This window comes from Drosophila ananassae, chromosome 3R (assembly GCF_017639315.1).
Source record: "Drosophila ananassae strain 14024-0371.13 chromosome 3R, ASM1763931v2, whole genome shotgun sequence".
NCBI lineage: Eukaryota > Metazoa > Arthropoda > Insecta > Diptera > Drosophilidae > Drosophila > Drosophila ananassae.
Genome location: NC_057930.1, coordinates 26,171,927 through 26,188,493, shown reverse-complemented (window position 1 = coordinate 26,188,493; position 16,567 = coordinate 26,171,927). Strand labels below are relative to the sequence as shown.

Here is a 16,567-nt window from a genome sequence, read left to right as displayed (position 1 = left end):
TTAAGAGGCCATTCAGCGCGAAGCGGCAACGCATCAGCTGATTGATAAGGCTCGTGGGGTGATAAGCTCCAGGGGCGGAGATTTGAAAATTATAAATTAATTATATTTTTTATAGGTAGAACTCACTCTTATTTAATTAATATTTATTGCGCTAAAGGAGAAATAAAGAAAAATTATTATCAATTTTCCATTGCAAACCCCTGTTTCTATGCCTCTGTAGTAATCGGTTGCTTTCGATAGCTGAAACACCCCCAAACCAGAACGCAGCTCAGCCCAGGGAACCGTCTCCAATGCTTCTCAAGGCTTGTTTGATAAGCTGTTTGTTTAGCAACGATTAGTTACCAGTTTTTAATTAAAATAGCCCCACAATCTTATTTGTATAATGTCCTAGATTTTGCTTCGCATTGCCGCGTTAATTGATTGTTTGAAGTTTTGGTTCTGGAACGGATCGGATTGGATTGGATATTTCATGGATTTGCATGGGCTCTCACCTATCGACTGAATCAGACAGCCCGACGTCGGACGAAAATAGCCACATTTGTGGGTGGCCAGGTGGGTGGTGCTTGGAGCTGGGTGCTCTGCTCTCCTGAAAAACTTGGAGGGAAAACGCTAGACCCGCCGACGTCGAAAAAGCAATAAACAAGGCTCTGACAAGATGAAAATCCATTTTCGTGAACAATACGGCACCAAGGGTGAGGAAATCCTTTATGTGACACCAGCAGGTGAGCAAATCGATTAAATAATACAGTGCCTTTGCAGCAGGGTACAAATTTATGGGATTTAAAAATTTACCTCATTCGTTTACTTTACAGATCAGACCAACATTGTGAGAGTTCCGCTACGTGGCGAAAAGTTGGTCATCCAGGAGAAATTCCTGCTATTTCGCGTTCTTCAAAAGATCTTCCTCCCTAAAGGGTACCCGGATAGCGTGAGCGATGACTATGCCGCCTACCAGATCTGGGACACGGCTCAGGCCTTCTGCAGCACGATCTGCGGCACCTTGTGCACCCATGCCATTCTGAAAGGGATTGGAGTGGGCAGTGAGAACATTAATGCCTACTCAGCCACGGTCACCTGGATTTTGAAGGAAGGGAGCGGACATGTAGGGCGAATATTCTTTGCCTGGTGGCAGGGCTCCCAGCTGGACGTGGACTCGAAAAAGTGGCGCCTGAGAGCAGATTTTCTGAATGACCTAGCCATGGGCATCGAAATCTATGTGCTTCCCAAGTACCCCCATTTGAGTACCCAAATCCTATGCGGATCTACGCTGCTTAAGGCGATTGTCGGTGTGGCAGGAGGAGCCACAAGAGCGGCCCTGACGCAACACCATGCAGTGAGGGGAAACCTGGCGGACGTGGCCTCCAAGGATAGCTCGCAGGAGACGTGTGTCAACCTGGTGGCCTCGTTCGTGGGCCTGTATCTGCTATCGCTCATCAAAAGCCAAGCAGTGCTCTATACCATCTTCTATGTCGTGGTCAGCCTGCATCTCTACTCAAATCTCAAGGCAGTGCGAGCTGTTTGTCTGCGGACCTTCAACGAATCGCGCTATCTAATTGCCTTGGAGGAGTTCTTCCGATCGTCGAGGATGCTTAGTCCCCAGCAGGTGAATTTTGAATAAAATATATTCTTTGACATCTTGAATAAATAGCCTATTCTAGGTTAACGCCATGGAGCGGGTCACAATTGGACAGACGGTGTCTGTGTCGCTGAACATAAAGCTGGGCCTAAGCGTGAAAAATCTGATCGACGAGTACAAGAGCAGCAGCGTCATCGACAACATTGTGTCGTCCTTCGATCCCCACGAGCACTTTATCATAGCGGAGGGCAAGAAATGCCTGGGGGTCTATCTGCACTTTGACACGCGGCCCCTGGACGTGCTCAAGGCGTACTTCTTCGCAGTGTCCTATCTGCAGGACAGGAGTCAGATCAAGGATAATTACTGGGACATTCAGAGCAAGTGGCAGGAATTCATGGCACTGGCACAGAAAGAAGGTAAGGAATATACAATACTATAGGAGGATATAAGGATAATTTATTCATTCTCAGGTTGGATCATCCATCATCATTTGCTGCTGGTGGACGAGTTCCGTTTGGACTGGAAGATGTAAGAAGATTTAGTTTGGTGGCTTCTCCCGACTTTGATCTGAGTTGCTTGCTTTGACCTGAAATGTTGATTTCGGATTCATACGGACTTCATTATCATTATCACATATCTCACATTGCAAAGAGCGGAAATGAAAAATTGATATTGACTAAGTGCTATTGATATTTAATTAGATTTAGCTTTGTGAAACTCGTTCGCACGTGAACATCTTCCAACTAACTCTGCCTTAGCACAAAGTAACGTTTGTAACCCCCATATTTGATAGGATATTTTATCTCCGGCTTTTAACCATGAATTTACCAAATGATATTATTTTAATCGCTAGACGCTACTAGTGCTCACTAGTGTGGAAATCGAAAAAGAATGCATGAATCTATTTTGTAAGGACTTATTGTACGTACGTATTTCGATATTTCGAGAACTTGCTATACGTTTTTCAATAATCCACGCCAGAAACCGCACAACGAACTACAGAAACCCGCTTCTCGAAAACAAAATGTACAAACATTTAATGCTTTTTTTATGCTGAACGTGCAATACTAAGTTAATTATTAGCTTCGAATATTTACATAAATACGGAATAAGTTGGCGTCCATTAAGCTTATAATATTGCTTTTCAATCAATATAATACATATTTAACTTGTGCGCTCACAAAGAAAATGATTTTAATGAAGAAGATTAATAAACAAAAAATGAGAATTTTAAAGAAATTAAAAATTTTTACTCTAAAATTAGTTTTCAAATCTCATCATGTTTGGGCCATTCACAGGGAAGGAAGGTAGGAATTTATTGAGAATGTTTGTTTCTGGAAGAAGAAGCCAACACGTGCGCGTATTCAACGTGTTTTTGGTTTCGGCAGGTTTCTGTTAAAAAATCTATCCATAAATCTGTGGATATTTATTATTAAAAATGGAAACTGAACAGCCAACGGCTGTAGAAACTCCCTCCTCTAGTTCAGAGCCCAAAATCATGGAATCACCAATCGAGGCAGCAAAACAAAGTGATTCGATTGAAACCCCAGCAGATAAGGAGGAAACAACGCCCATAAACAACTCAGGTAAGCTCTACGAAAAGTCTTTTGTTATCAAAGTACTTAAATACTGTCCATTGCAGAAACTACAATTGCAGTCGCAGCTCCTGTTGAAAAATCTGCGCCAACCCAGGCAGAGGCAGAGAACGAGGCGGCCAAAGGCGTAGTACCAAGCGCAACAGGACCTGGAAATGACTTGGTAGAGGACCAGGACACGGCCAAGATGGATTGTGAACCAGCCCCAGCTGTAGTAACACCCTCAAACTTCTCTCAGCAACAGGATTCCTCTCACGAAATGGATTGTCAATCTCAGGAGGGTGCAATACCCAAAGTACCACCAGGACCTTCTGCTCCGCAAGACTCTGCGGCAAAAACCACCTCTGGACTCGGTCTGCTTGCAGCGTATGGTTCGGGCGCCGAGGACTCGGATGTGGAAGAAGTACATCGAAATCCGGACAGTGACAACGAAGTGATTGAAGTCCCTGTTACGGACACCACCACCTACCGACGACCGGTGGTGGATGTGAGCTCCAGTAGTGATGCTTCAGCCAGCAGCAGCAGCAGTGACTCCGATTCTGATTCAGAAGGGGAATACCTGACCGTTCTTCGAAAGAAAATCGACAAAAGAATCAACACGGAGGAGTGTGACGAGGATGACGACGATTTCGATGAGGATGGCGCTTCCGGAGACCGCCCCAAACGCCGACAGCCGCCTAAAGTTCGAGGAGAAATGCTGCTCGATGATCTTCCCCCTATACATCAGCTAGAGATCACGGTGCCCGAAGATGAGTGCGTCGAGCTGGGAAAAGTTCATTCAATTGTCGACCAACTGGTTTTGGTTTCCGTCATTCCGAATTCCTTGTTGTTTGATCTGGACACGGTACTGTTTTTGGAAAAGGGCCGAAAGGTTCTGGGTGAGGTTTTCGATGTGCTCGGCCAGGTGGCGGATCCGTTGTACTGCGTCCGTTTCAACAGCAACCAGCAGATTAAAGACAAAGGCATAAACATTGGCGATGTGGTGTACTGCGCCCCAAAAACGGAGCACACCCAGTTTGTGATTTTGTCAAAGCTGATGAAAATTCGAGGATCAGATGCGTCCTGGGAGCATGATGTGGAGCCGCCTGAGCGCTATATCGATTACTCGGATGATGAGGCCCAACGCGAAGCCAAACACGAGCAACGGAAGCGTAGACAACGAGATCGTACGAATTCCACAGACTCTGTCGATACGGTTACGTCGGTTGCCACCACCGCCACAGAAGCTTCCGTGGCAGCTCCACCACCCCGCCAGCGCGGGCGCCGCGGCCAGCGAGAGAGCTTCCGGCAGAACCAGAGGAACTCGATGCCCCAGAATAACCAGAACCCGAATCAGCAAAGGGATCAGCAGTACAACTACCACCCCAGCTACAATCCTGGCAGCTGGCATTCCAACTATTACCACAACTACCACCAGCCGCCGACCAATTTCAATATGCCACCCCACCCAGGCATGCATTTTCCAGTGCCCAACTACGGCTACGGAATGCCCTATGCTGTTCCGCCAATGATGCCCATGTCTGGGCAGCCCCATCCTCATCCCCCACCCCACCACATGTACCCGCCGCCGCCCCCGTTCGGTCCACCACCGACACCTCAGAACGGACATCCTCCTCCAAGTTAAACATAGGCCTTTGTGTGACATTTTATTTTTACTATATTAAATAATTTTCTTAAACAATTTTGGTGCGTATCATTAAAAAGGTGATTGGCTTGCTCGATAAAATGCATGGTTTCCTAACTTTCAATGTATAAAAAGGTACTTAATCTGCGTGGGATCCTTGAATATCGTTGCAGGTGTATATATGTACGTGGCTATGTCTATGTGTACTTGGCTTTGCTTTTTATCGTACAGCGGGAAGCACTGGAGGCCGTGAACAACGTGAACTTGTATAAATATAAATGTGCTTCCAGGCTAATGCTAATTTAAAATATTATATATAAACATTTGTGTGCGTTTTGTGTGATAATTTTGTGTCGGTTAACAACAGCTGCCTCAAAAACTTGGATCTTCTCTTAACTTATTTTGATTGAGCTTGTTCAAGAGCAACCAAACAAGTGGCCTGGCCGGACAATCCCCGGTCCAAGGACCACGCTAGGCACGTGAGAATGTCGAACGCTTTGAGTTATTTACGTTTTAACAAAATAATAAACCAAAAACGTGTCCGAATAAAGAAAATATTAAGATTTGATTTCCCGTACCCACCCAGCGCGGGTAACAATTGAGAAATTTCGATGTTTGGATTTCCGTAGCTCCAGCTGCAGTCTATTAAGGCTTCTCTCCGCATCCTAATCATTGCCGATTTGTATTCGCGGCTTCAGTAGCACCACCACCGCCGTGATATTGTCCTGCGAGTCATTCTCCTTGGCGGCCTCAATCAGTAGCTTCGGAATGTCGTCCAGCTTCGTTGTGGGATCGGCCAGGGACTCGTAAACGGTGTCAATGACAAAGGACTCCGACACATGGTCCCATAGGCCGTCGGTGCCGAGGACCAGGAAATCATGAGCCTCATTCAGCTGCACATCGACAAAATCGGGCTCCGCAATCACTGCTTCCAAACTGTAATCGCCAATGGAGCGAGCCACGTTCAGGATGCCGTTCACCCTCCACTGGCCCTGGGCGTGGAGAACTGTGCCGCCCGCCGCTTCTATTCGCCTTCTCTCATCCGGATGTTCTGGCTTGTGCGGTTTCACCACCTGCAGTTGCGTTCGCTTGCCCACCAAGAGGGCCTTGGAGTCCCCAACCCAGGCTATGCAGAGTTGAGCCTTTGTGATTAGGGCACAAACACTGGTGGTGCCGCTGGTGATTTTCTTCTGCGAGAAGCGATCATCTGCCAGCAGAAAGGCCGACTCGAAGGCATCGCGATATAAGTCACTGGAGGGGGAGGTAGAGGATTCGGGATTTGCTTTAAGCTGATCCGCCAACAGCTGGGGAAGCTGACTGGTCGCATAGCTAGCCGAGAGGGAGCCGGAATGGCCATCGAATACACCAAAGAACCGAGCATCCCTGTCTTCTAGACCAAATATTGCTCCAAATCTCTCCAGGCAAACGTGGCGATCCTCCATTTTCCGGGGCTTGTTCTTCACAGCGGCTGACGTGTGACAAGGAGCCACCTCCACGTGGCCCACACACTCTGAGGCCGTCCGACAAATAGTGCCCTCGTCGGCATAATCCTTCAGGTGCTCCATCTCCGAGTTGTCGGTCAACTTGATGAGAAACTTTTCCAACTCGCTTGCAGCAAACTTTTGTAGCCTGAGAAGATCATAGTGGAGCGGACCCTCTCCAGAGACCTCGCATTCCTTGGCGTAGCATAGATCATGCTCCACCTGAAGCACAGATTTGTGAAGCAGCTTTACCCGGAACACTTCCGGACACCCACGCAGCACCAATTGCTGCCAAATGGACGAAACCAATTCGGCGTGGCGTTCATCACTGGAGACTTTGTAGGTGTCATTATTCGTACGGGTTACACAATTGCGACTTGTAGCCTCTTCGCTTACGGCGGCCGCCTTTTCCGCCGTAGCAGCCAAGAACTGTTTAAGCGCCACAAGGTGCGCACATTCCGCAGCAATTGGATCCGATGACATGTTTCCGGGGTCGATTGCGTGCCCCTGGAGCTGCCCCCGCCGAGTTCAACTTTAGGATGTGATTGTTGCTTATTTAGCGATGATTCACCCGCGCAATAGCATCTTTTATGTGTTTTTATGTTGTTATTGTTTGCGTTCTGGTTTGTTGTTCTCAGAACAAACGGTATCGTCAAGAAAATACTGCACAGTATTACCGTGACGGTAGTACCTTGACGATACATCGATATTTCGATCGATATCAATACTAAACATCGATATGATGTTTTTAACAGCAATCTGTTTATATTTCTCAAATTAATGCTTTTCCACTTTAGATTTTTGATTTAATTTACGAAAAAAATGCGTAAATATTAATAAGAAATAACACAAGTCAACATGTCCACACCGCTAGAGCAACAGACCGACGAGCGCGAGGCGTTGCAGTCTATTTATGAAGGCGACCCGCAATTCAAGGAGATTGACGCAACCACATTTCAGTACAAAGTGAGCCACATGGATGAAATTAAGACCGGAATCAGCCTAACAATTTTACTTATTTTAATTATTCAAGTATGGAGAGGAGGATGACTACAAGTCTTTTCTCGTGGAGCTTAAGTGGGGCGAGAAATACCCGGATGAAGCCCCTACTATTAACATGAACACATTTTACAATAGAAGTCTGTAAGTGAAAAGCCGGAAAATGTCTGCTGAGTTGTCTTAATCGCGCTTGCTGTATTCCTTAGGCTCCCGGCTGTCAAGGAAGGAATTCAGGCAGCACTGAGCACGGAGGCAGAGCAGTGGCTAGGGTGCGGCATGACCTACACCCTTTTCGAGTGTCTCAAAGATAACCTAGAACAACTAACCGCCGCCCAGCCCGAATCCGCACCCACGGTTGCAGTCGTAGATGAAGGAGTGGGGGCTCTGAAAATCTCTGATGCGGACGCTGATGCAGATGCCAGGAAAAAGGAGCCCAAAAAGGAGCAGCTGACCAAGGCCCAGAAGCGCAGACAGTGGGAGCGAAGTGATCACAAGGGCGACAGAGCCCGCGGCTGGGACTGGGTAGATATAGTGAAGCATTTATCGCAGACCGGCAGTAAGGACGACGCCCAAAGTGCCACCGAAATTCCCACTCCCGCGCTCCATCCCCTGAACAACTAAGAGAATCTGCTGAATCAATACCACAACGAAAAATCAAAAGCCAATCGTAGGATAACGTGATCAATGCCAGATTATGAAGCCTTTTGTTGAAAGCTATTGAAAAAGTTTCAAAGAAACTTAAATATGGCATTGAAGAGAACACCTGATTACACGAAAACTTATTTTTGAAATGGAAATAAACGACGTGAAAATCTTTTAGTCCTTTGATTAAAATAAAAGCATTTTATAACTGCAGGAATTATTTCTGGTCTTTTTTATTTATCTTTATACGTTTGCGTAAAATAATTAAAAAAGTTTCGTTACTTATAGGATCTAGTAAAATTAAATGTAACTATTTAAAGACTACCTCGATAACTTTAAACCTTTTTTTTGTTTGCCTTCAGAAGTTTCGCCTTCAACGCCTTCACGTCAACTTTGGAGGATGCGTTTTCTGCCGATGAACGCTTTCTGCTTGAAGAAGCCTCTTCAGTCGGCGGAACAAAGTCTTTGTTGCGGCGCTCATCCTGCCTCTTGGCAGCGTCCGCCTGCTTGGCGCTACGCTCCTGCTGGCGCTTGGCCTGCTTCTGCTCTTTGTTGAGGAAGTACTCTCCTGAGGCCAGTTGCTTGCCCACCTTGCTTTCGGGTTGTGCTGGCGGGAACGGTGTGTACTCCTTCTTGGCCTTCTTGACCTTCGGTTGCTTGCGTTTGCTGATGTTCTTGTTCTTGAACTTTGGCAGGAATCGTGACCAGTCTTCGTTGGCTAAGCGCGGGTCCTTCATCAGCTCTCGCTTGATCATGAGCGCCTTGATGTTGTAGATGGGGTGTACGTTGTTCATGGTCTCCACCACGATGTCCCTTACCTGCTGAAGGCCCTTGTAGGGCCCCAGGGCCGCAACTGTATTTCCCTGGACCAGGACATAGCAGTCTGTGAGAAGTTCAATGGACTTCAAAGTGGCTCCGTTGGGTCCGATTAAACGCTGGCGCCGCTTCACGAACTTCTCCTTCTTGTGCACCAGGTTGCCTATTTTAATAATGTCACATCCAATGTCGTCCTGAAGCACCCGTTTCGCCTGTTCAAAGGGAACACTCCTGGCCATCAACTTGATCATGTCGCGGGCCTTGATTATAATGTAGGGGTCCCATGTCTTGCGGCTAGTCTTCACCACCATGCTGCCCTCCACCAAGTCCAGCTCTGCCTTAAGATGGTGCTCGGCCACGCACTGCTCCACCAAAGGCCAAACTTCCTTCAGGTACCTCTCACGGTACTTGGGAAAGAGTGTGGCGAACGAGCTCTCCTCCACCATGCCGTGCGGGTTGTCCTCCGGCTTAAAGGAAGGGATTTTCATGGCCCACGCATTTTCCACCGGCTCCGTGCTGATCTTGGTTTCCTCCGTCTCGCTGTCGCTCATATTTAACGTGTCCTTTGAGATTTACGATTGATAAGCCTACTCTGATATCTCTACAGGTTGAATTGTTTTGCACGTTTTAAGAAATACTCAGTGTTAACAAATTTTTTTTTTAAATTTTAGTGTTGCATAAATGTATTTTAATTTTAGTGCTGTAAAATACAAGTCCAAAACATCGATAACAAAAAAATTGTTCCCTGTAAATGTACTTCTATCGGGACTTTGTCTGAGATTTTTTTGATACATGTACAGACGTAGTACGAGTACGGCAGGAATTTTCTCGGAAAAAGGAAAACGTCGCAAGAAAACAAAAGTAAGGCCGATTCAAGAACAATTTCTCCCGAATCATTTGGTAGGCAAATAAATAAATACTGGACTGCAGTGTCAAAGAAACAACAAAGAAGAAAGTCTTCAGTCTCGCTTTTTGGGGCGTGGACGTTTTCGAAATTAGCAGAAAGTTACTTGCGGAGGTGCTTGCTGAAAAAGAAAGCAGTTGAAAGTGGCAAAGGGTAGAAATACCGTTTTTACTAAGAAAAAAACTAGTTTTATAGATTTCTTTTTGGGTACATTTCGCAATTACGCAGTGACAAAAATGTGAAAAGAAGATGGCGTCATCATACGCACTTCTCTTTGTGTTCGTGGCACGGAGCTGCCAACTCGCTTGGGTGTAAACGAAAAAGAGAAACAAAGTAGGTTTGATTTGGGCCAGATGTCAAATGTCAAGTTGGCCCAAAGCAGAGCTGAGAGTCGCATTTGTGAATTGAAAACGTACGGATAAATGTATTTAAATAAGATTTCTTCTGCGATCGAATATTGAATATTTTGTGGAGAGTGGCTAGAGCTGCTGCACAGGGCTGCCGCACATTGAAGATTCGCCTATCGATTTTTCGATCACACGTCCGCATTCCGCATTTCTAGTGTCTGAAAAAATAGTTCGCTGCGCGACCAAAACACGTTTTTAGCCAGATATTTCACAATAAAGTTGTTATCTACTTCTGGAGCGTTGCGTTTAGCATTTTCTCGCTGTAATTGGCATTGCAACAGTATAGTTGGCATCTGAAGTATATTGTAGGGTCTAAATACTGCTTACACTAGTTGAAATAGTACTTAGTTTGGTGATTTTTGCTGTTTTAGGAATTTCACAAGGCTTTCAAGGCTGATTTCATTGGAATTACGTAATCGGTGGATGTTTGGTATCTACTTGTAACGCACACACACACATGTACGCACGTGCATGGTGAAAACGACGCGTGTGGGAGTGAGAAGCGTTGCCAGATATTTTTGTGGCAAGAAACGATAAAGGAAAATGGTGAGTTTTCAGCGTAAAAAAATCTGTAACTAGTTTTTTTTAATTTGTGTTTTTCCTTCCCCAACAGCCGCGAATAGTACCATTACAGCTTTTAAGGTGCCTTAGGGTGCTGTTGGACAACAATGGCGGAATTTTAAGTTCTCAGGAAGTCAAACGGATATCGGGGTAAGTTTCCGGTTGGAGGTGAAAGCGCCCCCTGGCGTCAGAAACTAATTACGATTTCCATTTTTCAGATTGATGGCGAAGTATTCAAAAAAGTTGGTTTCCAAATGCGTTTACGTACAGATTTTGAAGTCGACAAAGACCGAATTGCTGGGCGATTTCATGGCCGTGGGCGGGTGGTCCCTCGTTTACACTTGGCTCAACGACGCCATCAGAGCGATGAACTGGCCTCTGGTGCAAGAGATTCTGGAGCTGCTGCTCCTTTCCCCGGTGGATGTGCATCGCCTGAAGATCAACTCTGCTCCTATTTTGGTCAAAGGCCTATGCAAGGATGGTGGCAATGAAGGTAAGTTCCATCATATTTTTCCTTATTTTCCAGCTTAAATTTGTCCGCAATTTTGACACTGAGGATTACTAATTATGTGATTTTCGACCCACGTTCCAGGTGTACGCATTTTGGCCAAGCGGCTGGTCGAGCAGTGGCTAAAGATCGTTACGGAGAATGCCACCGGAGGGTCCCTAACGATGGCTCAGCCCCAAACCACATCTGCAATGGCTTCGGCTCCTGGCGCAGCTTCTGTTCCGGACACCTCCAGTAGTGCAGTCTCCCTTCCCGACTCGGCGTCCTCCTCCGACAGCACAGACAGTACGGGAGCCCCGGTCACCTACACCATCACTTCGGGGCAAAACAGCAGCAAATCGAACAGCATAACCATCAAATGGTCATCTCTGGACAAACCGGATGAGGATTCTAACGCCAGCAGCGAGAGGGATGGAAAGACGGACAGCTATGATGCATCAGACGCAGCACAGAGTCCAAAGACTGGTGCTGGCCTGGGGAAGAAGTCGAATTCCAATTTAGATGATAGTAGTTCAGCGGCGGATGCCAAGTCTGGGGAAGAGGTTGATAATAAGAAGAACAAGAGCGACAAGAGTAAACGGTCCGAGAAGGAGCGCGGGAAAGATAAAAAGAAGGAGAGCTCCTCCAGCCACAGGTCTTCCTCTTCTAGCCATAAGTCTTCTTCGTCATCGTCGTCGTCCTCTTCCTCTTCGAAGAGCTCCTCTAAGAGCTCTTCCTCTTCATCCTCCTCATCCCATCGCAGTTCCAGCGATAAGTACAGAGACAAGGACAAGTCTCGCTCCGGTTCGAGCTCCAGTTCGAGCAAGGACAAGGAGCGCAGCAGTTCCTCCTCAAATAGGCACAAATCCTCCAAGTCCTCTTCATCCTCGTCGTCGTCCTCCTCCTCTTCGTCTATGTCGAGCTCCAGCTCCAAAGACCGCAAGGATAAGTCGTCCTCAAGTTCTTTATCGTCATCCTCGAAGCAGGAAAAAGACAAGGACAATAAGCTGATGCCGCCACCAGCGGCGGCTCCAGCTTCTTCGACAAAAGAAAGCGAAGCTCAAAAGCCCAGATCCATACCTATCATGTCAAGAAAGGCCTCCATTTCCATTGAGATCCGGAGAGATACGGAGAAGAATGCTTCGGTTAAGACCTACCAGTCTAAGTTCCGATCGCATGGCTTGACAGAAGAGGCGCCGCCTCCTCCGTCCAGAAAGGGTCTGAAAAAGCCCACTTCGGCAGCTCCCACGCCTTCGGCTTTGGTGGTGGTGCCAGCCGTGAAACGACCATCGCCACCGCCGAGGGACTCGCCCACGGAGAAGAAGCCGAAGATCGACATCAACAACGTGGCCGGTCATGTGGAGCGGCCCGGCGCCGCCAAGCTGATAGCGCCCAAAAAGAGTAAGCATCCCGTTGTCAGAATCCCTACTAATACTTTTCTTTCTTTTCGTTCCACAGCCCAGGACTGGTGGTTTTTGCTTTTGTTGAATTGACTGAAAGTCACGTTATGTATTATTTGTTAATCTTTTCGCACTCGTTTCGAGACTGAAGGTGTTTACTTTGCTTCGGGCGGGCTAAAATTTAATGAATCGTGTGGGGGTCGTTTGTATGCTTGCGTAGAAATTTTTGTATATAAATTGGCACCGATCCCGAGTGGCCAACCCTGGTCATGGGATCAATTGATTTAATTGTAAATTACCAGTGCGTGGGCGTGATAATCTCATCCAAGATGTTGCATACCGGACGTCGACGTTCGTCATTGTGCCCCCGGAGCGCCGGCACTGCGCATGCGCTGATGCTGGCCGAGAGACTGAAAGCGAAACCGAAAACGAAAGCCGGCAATCGCTGGCTGCCGATGGTGTTAAGTATCCAACTACCAACTCGAACCCTGAACTTTAATTGCTTACTTAGCCTAGCTATAAGGTATGTAGATACAACTTGGCCAGCAGCCCATTGCACATTTTGAATAAATACGATTTCCTCTAGAAAAATACGATTTTTCTATTGAATAAAAAATGCATTGAGCGTAAAGAAACAAAACACACATCTTAAATTGAGCTGGCGGTTCTGGAAGTTTGGTTAGCCGCTCACTGCCTGAGCGGGCGGTGTATCAGACTGACCATGACCCGATGGGCAGGAATCCCAGATGCTCGATCGATTGATCGCATTGCCCGGCCCGGATCGCTGCAGCGCGACATAGCGGGGTGTCCGGCCAGAGGGTCTATTATCGCTTCGTTAGATAAGGATGTAGCCTGCGTACAAGGGCACAGACGATGCGTCATGCGCGCCGAAGTGCCAGGTCATCGTTAGTAGATCGTTGCTTTACTAGTGGCTGTGGCTTTACGTCGCTTATTTTTATTAAAGAAAGATTTCTTTAAAATTGAGTAGCAACAAAAAACTGTATGATTTAAATTACAAAACCATTTTTTTCTTACACTCTTTTTACGCTTTGAAAAATATGTTTTAATTTCACTTCCAATGTTGGGCTTAGTTAGTTGTTATTACTAATAGAGTATTACTTATAAAAATGTTTTAAAAATACTACGAGTTAACTCTGGTTGTGGACAGTTCCACGTTCTAAAAGAATAAAAGATTCCAAATTCAAACAAATTTTAATAAAGAGGTATTATAGGTAGTCAAGGGGTATAATAGGTTTGTACACATTTAGTTGGGGTTATTGTAAACACCACTTAACCTAATTGCCTGGTTAAGCGAGGAGCATAGGGTGGGGTAAAATATTTTATCAGTTCGACCTTTGAAGTTCTCGCAGGGACTCTCACTAAAAGCAAAAACCACCAAATGGGTCATAAAAATTGAATCCAGTAACTACATCCTTTCCTACTATCCTTTTTTTGTACTGTGTACTAATTGTTAATTTTTCTCTTCCAGTACAAACCCTGGTGGAAACCAATCTCTTCTCGGACGCCCTTGCCGCTTCGATCGAACCCAAGAAGGTGGTGAAGCGCAAGAGAACGACTGCAACTTCGCCCACAGACAAGGATGCGCCACTGGCACCGCTCAAATTCTACCAGGACACGTTGGACGAGTCCAAGGGCGAGGAGAAGTCCGATGACAGTGCCAAGGAGAATGACGACCTCCCAGGATCCCCCAGCAAGGACACGGATGCCGACGACGATGATATTCCCCTGAAGCGGGTGAAGGAGGACATCGAGCAGAAGGTGCAGAAGGAAAAAGCAGCGGCTGGAGGAGAGTCTGCAGAGGCTGACAGTGCCACAGCGGCGGTCGAAGAGACTCCCGAGGAGCCACGGAAACCCGGTCCAGGCTGCGGACCCGATGGCCCGCCTGGAGTGCTCATGCTGCACCGGCGCAAGGGCCCCAAGAAGAAGCTCACTTGGCAGCCAGAAGACAAACTGACACAGGTTCGCTACTTTGAAGTGGACCGCTCGGAGCGTGTAAACGTGACCAAGCAGAGCTTCCTCGAAATGAAGAACATGGAGCGGTTCAGCGAGCGCGATGCACTGACTATTGCGCGGCGCGGATTCGACGACTCCATGCAGCCCCAGATGGAGTGGCGACCGCTCATCGAGGTGGCCAACGTTCCGGATCACCCCAACGGAAATCTCTCCAAGCAGCGGCAGGTGCAGGCGGAGCGAGAGGCCACAACGCTGCGGGCCCTATACTTTTCTTCTGATATGATTCCCGATAGCCCCGCAGAGGCGGAGCTGGAACCGCATTTCGCCCATGACATTCCTGTGATTCCTATGGACGACCTCACCGGAAACCCCGATGCCGTCAATGACTACAGCTTGTTGCCATGGCCGGAGCCCAAGGGATATGCTCCCAGTACTGAGAATCCAGTAAACAATCCCGGACCCAGCATGGCGTTTAATGATAACATAAACATGATGCCCGGCATGGGTGCGGTGCCCAATCAAATGACCAATCCCTTTGACCCCTTCATGATCCATCGGCCTGCGCCGACGGGCATTCCGGCTCCCAACATGATGCCCAACCAGGTGCCCAACGGACCACCCCAGATCTGGCAGAATCCAATGGGGCCTGGAGGGCCATCTGGCCCGCCAATGATGAACGGGCCCGGTCCGGGAATGGACATGAACAACATGAACATGAACATGAATATGAATAATATGAACAACATGAACATGAACAATATGAATAATATGAACATGCCGCCACAGAATTTCATGGGCAACCAGTTCGGCAGTCCCGTGCCGCCGTTTGGAGGCGGGCCACCTGGCTTCAACCAAGGATTCCCGCCAATGATGATGAACGGACCCAATGGCCCAATGGGACCTAATGGTCCTGGACCGGGGCCGGGACCGGGACCCATGATGAACGGTGGGGGTCCCAGGAATAATATCAATAACAACCGAAACAAGAACAACGGCGGCGGAGGAAACTGGCGCAGCGGAGGAAACAATTTTCAGGAGAACTCGGGGGGAAACTGGCGCTCAGCGGGATCTGGCCCCAACCGAGGAGGCGGTGGCAACACGGGCGTCTGCAAGCAGTTCATGCGCGGCCACTGCAACATGGGCAAGAACTGCAAGTACGTGCATCCGCAGAAGAAGCGCATGTAGAATTCGGCCGAATCTTCTGCGGAAGATTCAACTGTATAGATCTCAGACGATCGCTCAAACCCCCAAAATGCCTAGGAGCTGCGATTCCCGTCCTGGGTACAGGAGTCCAGATCCCGCCACAAGACTGTTGCTAGCTGTTAGCCGCGTTAGTTCGTATGAATGTATATATGTATCGGATAAGTGTGTAGATTCGGGCTTTTTCCACTGAGTTGTTAAGTTGCTTAGTCTAAGGTTACTATAATTTAGACTCTATATTCAGGACAAGATTGCTTTGCTGTGTACTTATAAAGGGTCCATTCACTATTCGCTATTATTGGTTATTCATAAAATGAATTTTACTATGTGAGCTTGGAGAGACCGAAACTTAAATGCCATACCAATTTTTTGTTGTTTATATTTTGAAAATGAACTCGACGGTTTATTGCATTTGTTTTGTATTCATAGACTTAAGCGAAACATTAAAAACCAAACATTACACAAATCTGCTATAATTTGAAAAGTATCTATTCAAAACTACAAAATATTTAACAAAGAACTGGTGCATATATGTATGAGGCCATATATGTATTTATGTTCGAGGAGTCCTTTAGTGGGTCGCTCACTTATTGAATATTATTTTGGATATTGTGAACAATTTACATATTCATACATATATGAGGCATTCAAGTATTCCCGAAAAGACCCGACAAAAGCGAAGCCTACCAAGTTAGGAAATATGTCATTATTGTAAATAAAGATTTTAAAAAGATTTAGTTTAGTTTATGTTATTAATTATATAATAAACTATTTTCTACTGCAAATTAATTACCATACGCGTGTTACCAATTGCTAAAGAAAACCGAAATATCTATCCAATGGAAGAGCATAGAAATCAATGCCATCCGCCCCCATGGTATGCCATCATAGGTACTTGCTC

At 46.8% G+C, this 16,567-nt stretch overlaps 6 protein-coding genes across 7 annotated transcripts; 4 read left to right on the top strand and 2 right to left on the bottom strand.

The window, feature by feature from the left end:
* The first annotated feature begins 180 nt into the window (after positions 1-180).
* On the top strand, positions 181-2,666 carry LOC6497881 (RUS family member 1). The gene is made up of 4 exons (XM_001961603.4): positions 181-722; positions 813-1,603; positions 1,659-1,992; positions 2,047-2,666. Exons 1-4 carry the CDS (start codon positions 656-658, stop codon positions 2,106-2,108), a joined length of 1,254 nt encoding a protein of 417 aa, XP_001961639.1. The 5' UTR covers positions 181-655; the 3' UTR covers positions 2,109-2,666.
* A 213-nt stretch (positions 2,667-2,879) lies between these two features.
* LOC6497882 (H/ACA ribonucleoprotein complex non-core subunit NAF1) lies at positions 2,880-4,852 on the top strand. Its single transcript, XM_001961604.4, has 2 exons — positions 2,880-3,162; positions 3,219-4,852. Exons 1-2 carry the CDS (start codon positions 3,015-3,017, stop codon positions 4,793-4,795), a joined length of 1,725 nt encoding a protein of 574 aa, XP_001961640.1. The 5' UTR covers positions 2,880-3,014; the 3' UTR covers positions 4,796-4,852.
* LOC6497646 (protein phosphatase 1F) lies at positions 4,805-6,944 on the bottom strand. Its single transcript, XM_001961605.4, has one exon. The coding sequence runs from the start codon at positions 6,757-6,759 to the stop codon at positions 5,461-5,463; it is 1,299 nt and encodes a 432-aa protein (XP_001961641.1). The 5' UTR covers positions 6,760-6,944; the 3' UTR covers positions 4,805-5,460.
* Positions 6,945-6,984: 40 nt separating this feature from the next.
* Positions 6,985-8,114, top strand: LOC6497883 (RWD domain-containing protein 4). Its single transcript, XM_001961606.4, has 3 exons — positions 6,985-7,242; positions 7,310-7,419; positions 7,482-8,114. Exons 1-3 carry the CDS (start codon positions 7,135-7,137, stop codon positions 7,894-7,896), a joined length of 633 nt encoding a protein of 210 aa, XP_001961642.1. The 5' UTR covers positions 6,985-7,134; the 3' UTR covers positions 7,897-8,114.
* A 12-nt stretch (positions 8,115-8,126) lies between these two features.
* LOC6497645 (KRR1 small subunit processome component homolog) lies at positions 8,127-9,414 on the bottom strand. Its single transcript, XM_001961607.4, has one exon. It carries the CDS (start codon positions 9,282-9,284, stop codon positions 8,253-8,255), a length of 1,032 nt encoding a protein of 343 aa, XP_001961643.1. The 5' UTR covers positions 9,285-9,414; the 3' UTR covers positions 8,127-8,252.
* A 45-nt stretch (positions 9,415-9,459) lies between these two features.
* On the top strand, positions 9,460-16,455 carry LOC6497884 (serine/threonine-protein phosphatase 1 regulatory subunit 10). Of its 2 annotated transcripts, none has more exons than XM_014906381.3 (6): positions 9,460-9,594; positions 10,416-10,590; positions 10,658-10,755; positions 10,824-11,098; positions 11,198-12,493; positions 13,982-16,455. In XM_014906381.3, the coding sequence occupies exons 2-6, from the start codon at positions 10,588-10,590 to the stop codon at positions 15,649-15,651; spliced, it is 3,342 nt and encodes a 1,113-aa protein (XP_014761867.1). In that variant the 5' UTR covers positions 9,460-9,594; positions 10,416-10,587; the 3' UTR covers positions 15,652-16,455. The 2 variants fall into 2 exon arrangements, with proteins under 2 accessions (XP_014761867.1, XP_001961644.1); XM_001961608.4 differs by lacking the exon at positions 9,460-9,594 and adding an exon at positions 10,091-10,349.
* Positions 16,456-16,567: the final 112 nt, after the last annotated feature.

What these genes read in the sequence shown, in the direction of transcription:
- LOC6497646 (XM_001961605.4), bottom strand. Translation starts at nt 6,759, where the DNA reads ATGTCATCGGATCCAATTGCTGCGGAATGTGCGCACCTTGTGGCGCTT.
- LOC6497884 (XM_014906381.3), top strand. An exon ending in GAAGTCAAACGGATATCGGG is followed by an intron (nt 10,756 to 10,823) that starts GTAAGTTTCCGG and finishes TCCATTTTTCAG; the next exon opens with ATTGATGGCGAAGTATTCAA. An exon ending in GCTGATAGCGCCCAAAAAGA is followed by an intron (nt 12,494 to 13,981) that starts GTAAGCATCCCG and finishes TTTCTCTTCCAG; the next exon opens with TACAAACCCTGGTGGAAACC.
- LOC6497881 (XM_001961603.4), top strand. Translation starts at nt 656, where the DNA reads ATGAAAATCCATTTTCGTGAACAATACGGCACCAAGGGTGAGGAAATC. An exon ending in CCTTTATGTGACACCAGCAG is followed by an intron (nt 723 to 812) that starts GTGAGCAAATCG and finishes TTTACTTTACAG; the next exon opens with ATCAGACCAACATTGTGAGA. An exon ending in GGATGCTTAGTCCCCAGCAG is followed by an intron (nt 1,604 to 1,658) that starts GTGAATTTTGAA and finishes AGCCTATTCTAG; the next exon opens with GTTAACGCCATGGAGCGGGT.
- LOC6497645 (XM_001961607.4), bottom strand. Translation starts at nt 9,284, where the DNA reads ATGAGCGACAGCGAGACGGAGGAAACCAAGATCAGCACGGAGCCGGTG.
- LOC6497882 (XM_001961604.4), top strand. Translation starts at nt 3,015, where the DNA reads ATGGAAACTGAACAGCCAACGGCTGTAGAAACTCCCTCCTCTAGTTCA. An exon ending in AACGCCCATAAACAACTCAG is followed by an intron (nt 3,163 to 3,218) that starts GTAAGCTCTACG and finishes TGTCCATTGCAG; the next exon opens with AAACTACAATTGCAGTCGCA.
- LOC6497883 (XM_001961606.4), top strand. Translation starts at nt 7,135, where the DNA reads ATGTCCACACCGCTAGAGCAACAGACCGACGAGCGCGAGGCGTTGCAG. An exon ending in CAACCACATTTCAGTACAAA is followed by an intron (nt 7,243 to 7,309) that starts GTGAGCCACATG and finishes TAATTATTCAAG; the next exon opens with TATGGAGAGGAGGATGACTA. An exon ending in ACATTTTACAATAGAAGTCT is followed by an intron (nt 7,420 to 7,481) that starts GTAAGTGAAAAG and finishes TGTATTCCTTAG; the next exon opens with GCTCCCGGCTGTCAAGGAAG.